Source organism: Neopsephotus bourkii, unplaced genomic scaffold (assembly GCF_033783945.1).
Source record: "Neopsephotus bourkii isolate Nb327-2 ecotype Australia unplaced genomic scaffold, CSIRO-AGI_Nbou_v1 NB_1308, whole genome shotgun sequence".
NCBI classification, from domain to species: Eukaryota; Metazoa; Chordata; class Aves; order Psittaciformes; family Psittacidae; genus Neopsephotus; species Neopsephotus bourkii.
Window position 1 is genome coordinate 146,115 of NW_026901790.1, and position 12,729 is coordinate 158,843.

The 12,729-nt window shown below is 51.0% G+C and overlaps 1 protein-coding gene across 1 annotated transcript in view; it reads right to left on the reverse strand.

Moving 5' to 3' along the window:
* Positions 1-12,729, reverse strand: part of EEPD1 (endonuclease/exonuclease/phosphatase family domain containing 1) — a 42,094-nt gene that overhangs the window by 6,565 nt on the left and 22,800 nt on the right. The window contains exons 2-3 of the mRNA XM_061366156.1: positions 8,815-8,866; positions 410-520 (exon numbers count right to left, since the gene is read on the reverse strand). Coding sequence (XP_061222140.1) covers positions 410-520; positions 8,815-8,866 — 163 coding nt within the window. The remainder of the gene's footprint in view (positions 1-409; positions 521-8,814; positions 8,867-12,729) is intronic.

Consider the following 12,729-nt stretch of genomic DNA (forward strand, 5'->3'; position numbering starts at 1 on the left):
CCGTTAGGGTGGCCATACCCTGAACACTGTCACAGGCAGCAGACGCAGCTGTCCCCACCCTATGAATGGATACCTCCTGCAGTACAGAGGATGCTGCAGGGAGAAGCAGCACAGTGCAGGTTGCCAGGGGCAGAACCAGGGGCTCTTCCCTTGTCCAAATGAGTCTTTCTTCTCCACTCCTGCACCGTTTCCACCCTCCATAGCTCCCCCAGCACACACCTCCCTCCTTGGGAGCGTGCCACAGGCTGAGCAGAACGGTTCCCCCATGCCCTAGGAACAGCCAGCTTAAAACACAAGAGGTGCAAACACATCTGCACAATGCTTTGCCTTAAACATCCAGAATATGGCCTTGGTTAGAGGGGAAAAAGGAGCAAAGGCGAAGGTCAGGCTTGAGGGTTAATGAATGTACCTTGTGTAGCTGGCCTGAGGGCTTCTCGGAAACAACACCCTTCCAGCATCCTCTAGGGCCCTTCCACTTGCGGATGTTTGGCAGCGTCGGCTGGTTCAGCTCCATACAAAACTGGGGAGAGGAAAGGGAAAAGGGAAAACATGAACGGGATCGGCTTTGTAGGGCTTGGAACAAAACCTGCACGGGTAAGGCACGGGTAAGGCATGGGCAGGCTGTGCTCCGCTCCCTGCGGGCTCGCAAAGGAGGCGGGACACACTGCAGGCTGAGCCACCCCATGGACACCACCTGGGAATAACTGACAATGACCACAGCTCGGTGCAAGTGGAACGTTTCTCCCTCAGACCCTTTCTTATTCCCTCCAAGCTGCTGGCTTGGCTGGAATGAGGTTTCCTCTGGGCCACCTCCGGAGATGCTGCCTGGCCTGGACCGTATCCCCCCTTGAGGGGCTTCACGCGTGGCTGCGGGGCGATCCCCAGGGCAGGAAGCCCCCATGGCGTGGCTGGGTCCACTCCAACACTAGGGCTGCCAGCACTACACAGGAGGAAGGGTGTTGCTGCCGTTTGGGGTATTATACACCAGGGGTGGAGCATTGAGACCCCCTGAGCATGAAGAAGGAATCGGCTCGTACTCAGATCCAACAGATCCATCTGAATCCCTGGAGCGTTCAGGTTCCTGGATGCTGCTGCACAGCCACAGCACTTGGACACCTTTACGTGTCCAAACTTGTGGCTGGAGCTATAGGAGCCGTGTCCTAATGCCCAGCAGATCAGGGATGCTCTCCTGTAGAGGAGAAGAAACCCTCATGACCATGGGGCTCTTTCTCATCAAGCCGCTTTTACGAGACACGAGGAGTTGAGTTTCCAACACTTGAGTCACATTCCCCCTCTGGGAATGCATGTGCATGGTTAGGGAAGGCACCATTGGGATGAGGAGCACAAAGCAGCAACCAGGGATCAGTGGCTTGCTGGGAACCCCTCCTATCTTTCAGTTCATTTTTGCTTATTCCCTGGGGTGATTCCTTCCTCATGGAACCTGAACTCAGGAATCGGTTTCTGCTGTGGGGTGTAAACCCAAACCCCCGCGAGCAGAGCCTTACTCACCCAGTAACTACACAAAGGGGAAATCAGTTTATCAGAACCCAGCCTTTCGTATGGAGAGCAAACAGAAAACCACCCTATGAAACCCGAGACCTGAAAGCGCTGTATTTCTGTTTCTGGTGCACCATTAAACATACCCCAAACAATAAAACCCAGCCACCCAGTGAGCTACACTGATTTGCCATGGTCTGAGCCTCCTTCCATGCACATTGCCTTTGCTCAGAGGAAAGAGGAGGTGAAAGAAAGCGTACTAATACAAAAGAAGAACAGAAAGGGAACAGGGAATCCAGTTTTGAATGTTATTAATCGAGGAAAGCTGCTTCAGCACGTAACACAACAGGGTCTCTCTCCATTCCCAGGGTAGAAATGCACTCATTTCCAAGCTGTAAGCAAGTGAGTTGGGTGTTTTACTTACAGGCTTGTGCCCTTCTGGCATATACCTGGTGGTAAAGATGTGCAGGATGAATAAAAGCAGTATTAAGAACTGGTATGACACAAGGAAAAGGCACAGCCCTCATTACTACCAGGTCACATTTGGCCACCTTGACAGAGCCTTCCATCAGAAATAGCTATTCACTGGGCATTCTACTTCCATTCACTCCTTTCCCTCTGTTACTGGTTTCCCCAGCTGATTTTCATCTCTGCTGAGAGCAAACATTCTTTCCCATGGTAAGAACACAAAAACAAGGAAGAGAAAAATATATAATGGGACTCACAACCATTGCCAGCCTCAAATAGTTACTCTTCCTTCGGGCATTGATTATGAACACTGTGCCACCTTCTCCAGCCACTTAAATCTGTCTCACATCCCATCCCATTCGTATTTTTGGGGTGGATGCTCATTATGAGGAGAACATCCTCAGTTTCTGGCACTAGGACGTGTTATTTCACCTTTTATAAGAACACTTCATGCACTTTTCATACTCTTTTTCACACCTCTAAATGGAAATCTAAAGAGCCCAATCTGACACTGATTCCTCTCTCAGATAGCACATTCTTTGTTTATAGGTTAGCATCAGTAATAGATGGGGTTTGCCTCCATTCACTAGCACGCTCTCCACAGAGCCTACGGGACTGTCCTCCAACCCTGCCCAGGGTTCTGCTCTAACAGATGCAATGGACTCTGGGTCCCCATAGAGAACACAGGCATCACTTAAGCCATATAAGCTACCAAAAAATTATTGGGGCTGAAATTAAACCGCTCTTACTGCTGTGTTAATGCATTAAAAAGTTAAAAACCAACCAAACCACAAACCACCCTTGCCCAAAATTGCTGACTACCCAATACTGGTCCTGTTCTATGGACTCACTTTGTCCCCTGCCGTCTTAGATTCACAGAATGGTTAGGGTTGGAAAGGCCCTTAAAGCCCATCTCGTTCAACCCCCCTGCCATGGGCAGGGACACCTCACATTAGGCCACGTCACCCAAGCCCCTGTGTCCAACCTGGCCTTGAACCCTGCCAGGGATGGGGCATTCACCACCTCCCTGGGCACCCTGTGCCAGCGCCTCAGCATCCTCACAGTAAAGAGCTTCCTCCTTATGTCCAACCTGCACTTCCCTGTTTAAGTGTAAACCATCACCTCTTGTCCTGCCACTGCAGCCCCTAATGAAGAGTCCCTTCGAGAAGAAAGCCATCAAATGAAAGAAAAAAAGGACTAAGAACCCCTATCACTTCTCCTACCCACCGACAAAACTCACACACACACCAGCAGCCCGTTTTCTGTTCCCCCTTGTTCTGGAAGTACAGAGAATGATTTCACTGGTGGGTAAAGCTCGGTGTCTGGTTCAGAGAGAACACTAGGTGCCTCACAAGGGAATGCCAAGCTAGTAGGACAAGCAATCTCCATCCCACCACCTCTCAGAGAGGCTCAGCCATGTTCTGGAGTAGAGGAGGGCACCTCCTCAAGAACAGCACTTCAAGTGCACCCTGTGTTTTCTGTGGCTCCCCCTGAAGTCTATAGAGTCTTGTTCATTGGAGTCCACTGCTCATCAGAAAACAGAAAACGGGCTGGCAATGGAACTAAAGAGGAAAGAAATGCAGCCAGGAGCAAAGAAGACAGCAGAGATACAAACAGCTGAGAGCCGACCACCGGACGATGCTTTGCAGCAGAGGGCCTTGACAGAAAACACAGTCAGGAGTCCCCTGCAGAGAGCAACCAAAACCAGTGCTGAGCGGGCCGAAGGGTGAGAGCTGACTCCACTGCTCCCCTCTGGAAATGGGGAACAGAAGAATTAAGCAGCAACAGGGCTGGAAGAGACTGACCAAAGGTCCTGACCGAGTCATTGGCCAAGTCTACATCTCCTCCTCCAGTTCCCTAAGCGCCACACTGCTGCTCCTTATCCGACTCTAGAGGACATCCAAATGTACTTGAGTTTCAAAGGGGTCAACCTCTTTCTGGAGAGGGTAATTCCAAGAACAGCCAGTAAATATAACTCATTTATAGCAACTAATTCATTCCTTGCCAAGTGCCTTGTAACCTTTTTAACCAACAGCTCTGAAGCGAAGCAAGGCTGCAAGATGGGGCTTGTGCTGTATGATCACATCTAAAGATACGCTCCCACAGACTGAGTCCTGAGCTAACTGCACCTCTGGGGTACACGTCTGCTGCAGTAGAAACAGCTCACGTCAAAGGGGAAGGGTTGTCGTGGCTCCAGGAGAGTGCCTGCGACTCGGGAGGCTGAGGGTCGCATCCCAGCTCCATTCAGAGTCAGTTGCCTGGGGTAACTCTGCCAGTGCTGGGGTTTCCCTGTAAGTACAGCACACCTCCACAGAGCAGGGGTAACAACCGCTCTGCCAGTGCTGGGGTTTCCCAGAGCAGGGGTAACAACCACCCTTCCCTCCCCATGTGCAACTGGTGCGTGACCGCGCTCTCCACAGCACTGACCCACAGCAACAGGACGGGATGTTGTGGCTGTGCAGGCACCAGGTACGTCCCAGGGGATCCAAGCCCAGCAGCTGCAGAGCTCAGGCAGCTCTGGCATGCAGTGGGGTCAAAAACCCTTCCTTCGGGACACACTGGTGGTAGCTCCCATGCCAGTGCCTGCTTATACGCAGGGGATAACGTTTGCTGGCCAGGGCAGCATTGACTCGGTGCTTTGACCAAGGGGATGGTGATGGGCCAGACAAACGCCCTGCGATGACCAGCTGCTCCGTGTCAAGGCACGGTCCAGCTCACATCCAACTGCCCTAGCAAACATATTGATACCCACACAGATGTATTTATACCCAGAGGAGCAAGGAGCGACGTGCCTACGCTCACCCCTGAGATGGAGAACGCGGCCTCTTCCAAACACCAAACAGCTTCTAGGGATAACCTGTCACAAATACACCACCCGCTCTGCTCCGAGAGGGATTCTAGACAGAGCAGAGATTACAATGGCCTTAATCGTGATTAAACACTGATCCGGCTCCATCCACTCTAAAGCAGCCCAAAGACAAATAAAAACCCGCAGCAGATGCATTTCATACTGGAAATTCTGGAACCCCGATTGACGTCACACTTTGTGTGCTCAGATCGTATCTGGAGGAAACAGAGCAAGAGCACAAACGCAGATTCGGAGTTACAACTCTCTGTGTGCTGTGCGGAGAGAAGGCAGGCGCAGCAAGGCATGCACAGGGCAGCTCAGCCCTTCACACACCTGGTTCTGACTCTGGCTGAAGCGGCACTGTTAGAGCGATGCCACTAGATAGGACCAAGTATTCCCTTAGGTCCTCACCTCCTGCATCTTACCCTGTGAAAGCAGGCAGCATCAGTCACTGCCATTTCCCCTCAGCCAGAAGCTGCTTCTGATCAGTGACAGGCAGGGGTTTTCTTGCACTAAAACCATATCCCCTGCTCAGTATCTACTGCAGTTGGGGTTCACTCATTCCTCAGGCATAACATGGAAGCTCTGCCTGATGGGAAGGGGTTGCCCCTAGTGCACACCTCTCAAATACACACATCTGGTCTCTCCTATGGGGGAGGAAACCCAGGAAACACATCCCACATCACAGGAGACAACTCCAGCCATCAGTACTGCTGAGGGAGGCGGGGAAGGTAAAGCAATGAGCACAGATCATGGGGACTGCTTGCTTACAGGGCTAGGTTCTCCATTGCATTCAACAGGGTAAGGATATTGTCTTTGAAGAGACAAAAACACCTTTTCAAATGAGGGGGGAGTCTATGTGGAGGAGAAAGCCGATCAGAGGTCTCTCATTCTATCAGTTCATGTCCACATAAGCCCAATGGGGGACCACATAATGTTTGGCCAACAGAGAGGAGATCCCTTCCTGCACTATGACAGCTAGAATCTAATAGCTACCTCTCCTGCTGCCTAGGGACTAGGCACACCTAGAGACTTCCAACCCCTTTTTATTTGGGGCCTCCAATCTTCTCCAGTGAGGGTGCCAATCCCCATACGGACAACGTAAGCCTGCTGATAATGACTTTGTTCTTCTCACTGACCTCTTGGACATAGCTTACAGTGCACAAACCTGGCACCACCGGCCCAAACAAGCCTTGATAGCGAAGCCTACCTTACCCTGTGTTTTCAGGCTGCGAGCCATCACCTGCTTCAAGAGCATCACCCTGGACAAAACCACATTTCTCATCCCAGCTCCTACCACCCTTCACTCTACCCGCTGTATCCCTACGCCAGTCTAGATGGATCCCTTTCCACTTCAAGCACAACAACCATCACTTCGCAGCTCAGTTCCACACTTGCACAAGCCGCAGGTGAGGGTTACACCATTTGCACTCCCTAGATGAGAAGCCACCAAACTGCTGCCGGTGGAATGAGGTGGGCAGTGCTTCCTCATCGACAGTAACAGCAGATGCACTTGCTTACTAACACACAGGTAGGAAAACCATGGGTTGCTGCTGCTTTTACCCCCCAGAAACCTTCTCAACACAGAAAGCTGTCAGGGGGTTACTCAATAGAAGGCTGCTGTACAGATGACTTAAAACTGCTCAATAACCCCAATAAGGGGAAATGAGCTCAGGAGCCCTGAAACACCTGAAAGGCGCAGGGGGAACACTTGACAGAATGAAAAGAGTCTTTTTCTGTTCATTTTAAATGGGTGGCTCCTCCTGCACGTCCTATGAGCATCAAGCACCGATGCCAACAACCATTCTGGCATACCTGTTGCCTATGGAAAAGGACTACAGAGTTAACCATCAGAGCAGCAAACAGTGTGAGATGTCTGGTGAGGCGGTGCACTCTGTGCCTTGCACAGGTTTCTTTTCAAGCTCTATAGGCAGTGTGTTCCTCAGGAGAATGAATGATTCGGTTCCCCTTCCCTACACAGGTCCTTTCCAAGGAGAATTCTGCATCTGCAGTAACCTAGAAACAGCCCCTAGACCCAGCAGAATACTGGAAAGCAGCCTGGGGCCAGAGCCCTGCCTCTTCCCCAGGAAAAACCAATCTGGCACTTCATATTAAAACATTCCTATGTAATAACAGTCTGTATCCCTGCAATACAAGGCAGGGAAATGGTGATTTACAAACACAAAGCTCAGCGTGCGCCCTCAAGACCTGACTCTGCAAGCAGGCAGGACGAGGGATGTTGTTCTCGTCTACTTCCACCAACCCCCTCCTGTGTTTAAAACCTAAAACCAGCAAATCTATCTGAGCTTACATAATGCTACCCTGGTATTTTGCAGAGGGCTAATGTGGCCTTTTACACTCTCTAAGCTTGGCATTGTAGGAAAGCAGAGAGCAAATGTTCAGAGAGCTCTAGTTAGGAAGATCCCTTCTCTGAGGCTGAGCTTCCTGCAGAGCCCCAGGCAATGCCTCCATCAGCAGTTCCCACTAGGCTAAGGGCACTCACCCTTCCCAGGTATGGGCCTGACAGAGAGGGGAGAACTGTACAGGGTGTGTGGTGCCAGAGACACGGGCTGCTGTGAGCACTGCCAATGTGTGAACGTTCACCTGGTTTGCACAGCGAGTGGTTGGGAACCATGCCTTTGCATGCAAGAACCTCCAGCATCACCTGCCTGGCCATCATCTGTCACTGCCTTCCGACCAAACCCACCCCTCTGGCTCAAAATCAGGGCTCAGGAAAGCCCCTGAAGAGATGCCCCTCTTGAACTAACAGGGTTGTGCATGGGGCCTCTGTGAAACACCAACCCAGCTGTGTTTCATCCTACCCAGTACTTCCAGGGTACCTCGCTGATGCAGCCTTACCCCAGCGCTGCAGGACCGTCTCCTTCACGCAGGCAGGATGCGCTCAAGGCAGGATGAAGGTTTCCTTCCTTCCTTCCTTGCCACGTCACTCACAGGGGCTGCTACAGCTCATACCTGCCACCAAAGCAGCACTTTCCCCAGCAGGGCTCCGAGTCCAAGGGTTGTCTCTGAGTCCCACCAAGCCTCTTGTATTCCATGCTGCCTCACAGCTGGCTGCTTGGTTTCCTAGGTGAAGGTGCCCACCAGTCTCAGCACAGACACTGGAAGTGCAGTCCTACTCTCCAGGCCAAGCAAGTTCATAGACGGGCAAGGAACACAACACTTGGTTCTTCACGCAGAAGGAAATGATCTGGCTTGCAACACCAGGCTTCATTTACAGACCCTGCAGCCTTTTGGGGCTCTATCTCTGCACGTGGGATCTCAGCCTGCTCAGACACCTTGGTGAAGCTAATGGGAGGTCTTAGGCGCTGGACCAGGGGGATGCACCCCTTGAACAGGACCACACCGCTTGGATGCAGGAAGCCATCGGCTCCACACGGTTCCTCCTCTCTCTCTCCCCCTCCTCAGCCATGCATAGGCTGTTTGCAAACCTCACCATCCCTCAGACAGTGACGGATGGCACATCCCTCAGCTCCCTGTAAGGCCAGGCTTAAAGGCAAGCCTATCCCTGCACAAGACAGACAGGGGGAGAGCTGAAGGTAACAGACCCCGTGCTAGGACCAATGTGGAAGAGTTGGCTGCTTTGATCTGTTTATCACCAAATTAAACCATATTCTTGCCAAGGCACCTCCTGCCATTCTGCTGAGCTGGATGTTCAGGAGGAACTCCCCAGCCCTCCCTCTGCTCCAGGCATTCACCTTGCTTGGCTCAAAGCATCTGCTCAGGTGCCAGCAGGAACTGACTTCAGGAAAGCGAATAGGAGCAGGCTGGAGGCACTGTCCACCCCAAGGCCACTGCAGCATCAGAGAACACCAAAAGCATGCCATCAGCTTGGATACAACAGCATCCCTCCGACCTCACACTCATAGCTAGGTAGATGCCCTGTTTTATGCCGCATGGTTTTCCTTAAAGCTGGAAGCCCAGCTACAACAGGGGTTTAAGAGCTTACATGTATTAGGACAAGGAGATATGTTTTAAAATACCTTTTCCAGCGCTTCTCTATCGAGCAGCTCCTGTACAGCCAAAAGCTTGATACTGTAAGAGAAAACAGAGAGAAAGAGAAGAATGAATCCCTCCATCGCAAGCATCGCAGGAACACAAGTAACAGCAGAACTGAAGCTCTCTCTTTACCCTCCCGCTCCACAACGCAGCCTGTGGAAGCAGCAAACAAGATTTCCTGGGTTCCAACTTAAAAGCGTGCCTGAATTCACCTCCCAGAGGAAGGGCATCGATCATTACACTTTCAATGCCTTAAATGAACAGTTAAGGATCTTCTGAATGATGAACACAAAGGAAGACTCTCAACGTTTCCATTGGGTTTAGTCAGCTTGTTCTTCAGTAGCAACAGTGCTCTCTGGGTCCCACAGGGGTCATTGCCAGGGATTTACAACATCATGTATTACATTCAGTAACTAAGGCAACCCAGCCCCAGAAACTTGAGGGATGTATGAGGGAATGTGCACAACTGCTTGAAAATAGGGTAAAAAGAGAATCCCTGATTGCTATCCCCGTAATGCCATTTGCTCGTCAAAACCAGATTTCATCACCTCCTGGATCTTTTCTACATTGACCCCTAGGACCCAAACCCTGCACAGTGAATTCCCTTCACCTCAAAAAGACTGACAGTCACCCAAGCAGGGTTTTGCCCCATAAGACAAGTGAAATCACAGCTAAACCAAAGTATGCCAGAGAACCACGTAAAACATCTCTACTTTCAAACTCAGTTTAATGAGGGACTAGAAGTTATCCCTCCTTCAACCTCAGTTACTTGTGCACCTCCCCATGCAGTGCAAAAGCCCCGTCCTTCCCACAGTAAGGAACTTCAGGAGAATCTCCTTGCATCCCCACCAAGCTGTGGGGCTCACAGGGCAGGTATGGACCCGGGAAGTCCTGGCCAACCATTGCCAACGGGCTCAAGGAGGTGATCTTTCCCCTCTACGCAGCACTGGTGAGGCCACATCACACCTCCCCATCCCTGGGCACTCGCAGCAGTTACCTTAGCCAGGCTGTAGAAGGGATCAGCAATACATCCACCTACGGAGCCAGGCATCTACTTTAAGATGACCCAGTTGATATTGAGCCCACCTAAGCTTTAGGTCAGCTTTGGTGCCTACTTCAAGCTTTAGATTGACTCTGTGGTGAATGAAATGAGAGAGGAGCTTCAGCTCCCCAGGGCAGCTCAAGCCACCCCCCAAGTCTGCCAAAGGATGCAACTGGCCATTGTACTACAAGAAGGTTTATCCACCTTTCAAAACCTCAGAGCAATGCTGCATGATTCTTGAACATCCACTGACATCTTATACATGAACCATGTACATCCATCCTGTAAGCAGCTGGCAAAACAGAGCTTCAGTCCTGTCCTCCTGCTGTGTTACAACGCTTTCCACTACAGGTATTCGCAGCCTAAGCCCTGAACACAAATGGGCTTTTACTTTAATGGACTTCTAGTTTGCAGATGCCTTCAGAGCATCATAGAAAGCCAATGAATTATAAAACAGCTCCATACATTTCCAGCCTGTAGAGGCTATTATGACCAAGACAGAGAGGGTGGAGATAGCTCAGAAAACAACAGGATAAGCAGGAAAAAGGTATTCCACTGAAGCCCAAGCAGGGGGCACAGGATTTTCTGTTCCCATTTGTGCTGCACACAAGCATTCAGCTGAACTGGAAGGCGCATGGTAAAACCCCACATTTTGCCATTCCCTCCTGCAAGCTATACATCAAGGGGTTTGTCATACACATTGCTTTTGTCTGGCTCCTTTTGAAGCCAGAAACCTTTCATTCATTGTGGATTATCTGACACTCAAGAGCTGCAGAAGGAAGAGAGAGCTTGCTGCAAATGCAGCTACTGTTCTCATCAGAGATCATCACCTCACTGTACAAACTTACCCTCCTTCCCATTTACACTAGCAAAGCCCCGTAAGAGCCCCTTCAACCAGCACGTTTCTATTTAAAACAAAGAATACCAAGTTAGGCAGAAGCAAGCAATAGGACAGGGGGCAGGAATCTTCTGGCTTTATCCCGCTGTGTTTACAGGGATGCTGTACTCTTGTTTGGAGGGGGAAAACCCCACTGAAAACACTTACATCCTGCAGAGGTGCTGCACATGCAAGGCCAGGAGCAAACCCGAATTCAGTGCTGTTGATTTGCAACAACACTGGTTTAACTCTTGGTGAAGAAAAGCCTTCCCTCTGCTGCCATCAGTGCACAGAGGTGAGTGCCTGCCCAGTGCTTCACTCTTTCAAGTACCTTTTCTGGGCCAAAAGCAGTCGGTAAATGTAAGTATCAGCCTTCATAGACCCTGCTGCAAGATGCTTTCCTTGAAGCAGCATCACAGATGCTCTCTGCTCCTTGCATTACAGTCCAATACCTGGAAAACTGCTCCACAGCGAGTTCTTTACTGCTATGTCCTCCAGCAATTCCAATCAGTGTTAGTACATGCTACTTCATGCAGCCTTGGCTTAGAGATGCAGCTTTGGTCAAGGCTGCTGCTTTGGGGGCTTTATGCTTTGAAAGGACATCAGGCCACTGATTTAGGCACTCCATCAGCGATCCTACAAACTCACAACTGCTGTTTGCAGCCTGTGTGCTCAGCCACCCTTTCAAACACACAGGAATACAACCAGCACCCGAGAGGGAGGGAGGGAGGATCCCTACTAAAGCAGAAATGCAAAGACAGCCGGTGCTGAAGCTCCAGACCCCGCTGTCTGCAACAGCACACACTTCAGTGCTCTGTTCATGGACTGTGCTGTCACTGCTTTCTTCTTCATCTGTGCCATGCAAACTGTACCTCGTGGATGAAGTCACAGAAAAACCACCTTTCCTGAAGGAACCTTTTGGACCCTGGCGCCCCTGCCCCAATGCACCAGCCTTAAAGCACACTGTGGAGAAACCTGCAAGGCAAGGAGCTACAGCAGCTCGATAAAGAGGGCCTTGCTGCTGGTATCTGAAGCTCTGTTACAAACACTCCCTGCCTCCATCACTTACGTGACCTGTTTAACCCAAGCTATGGAACTGAACAACCCGGCACCTCCGGCACACCCAATGTACCTGGAAACAAGCAGGGCTCAGGATGAGGGACCCTCCTCCAGCTGTACAAACACACAGCCACGATGTGCTGCTGTCAAGGAAACACGGCTCCCTCTTTCCTCGGCCAGGGCTGATGCACAGTGTTCTCCTCTCAGGGAATTCCTTGTGGTTTCCAGGAGCTCAGTCACGGTGCTAAGCAGATGCCTACAGCTACAGCACACTGCTGTTCCTTGGGGCAGCATCCCAGTCACAGTATCCCAGTATGTTAGAGATTGGAAGGGACCTCAGAAGCTCATCCAGTCCAATCCCCCTGCCGGAGCAGGAACACCTGGATAAGGTTACACAGGAACGTGTCCAGGCGGGTTTTGAATGTCTCCAGAGAAGGAGACTCCACAACCTCCCTGGGCAGCCTGTTCCAGTGTTCTGTCACCCTCACTGAGAAGAAGTTTAAGTGGAACCTCTTGTGTTCCAGTTTGTACCCATTGCCCCTTGTCCTATCATTGTTTGCCACTGAGAAGAGCCTGGCTCCATCCTCGGGACACTCCCCCTTTATATATTTATATACACTAATAAGGTCACCCCTCAGTCTCCTCTTCTCCAAACTATAGAGACCCAGCTCCCTCAGTCTTTCCTCATAAGGGAGATGCTCCACTCCCTTCATCATCCCAGTTGCCCTGCGCTGGACTCTCTCCAGCAGGTCCCTGTCCTTCTTAAGCTGAGGGGCCCAGAACTGGACCCAATATTCCAGATGGGGTCTCACCAGGGTACCTTACCAGTCCTTCCTGCAAGGTCCTGTTGCTTAAGAACACATCGCCTTGGGGTCCTCTCTCTAACCCCACATACCCAGGAATAACGGGAGCCTTCTTAGC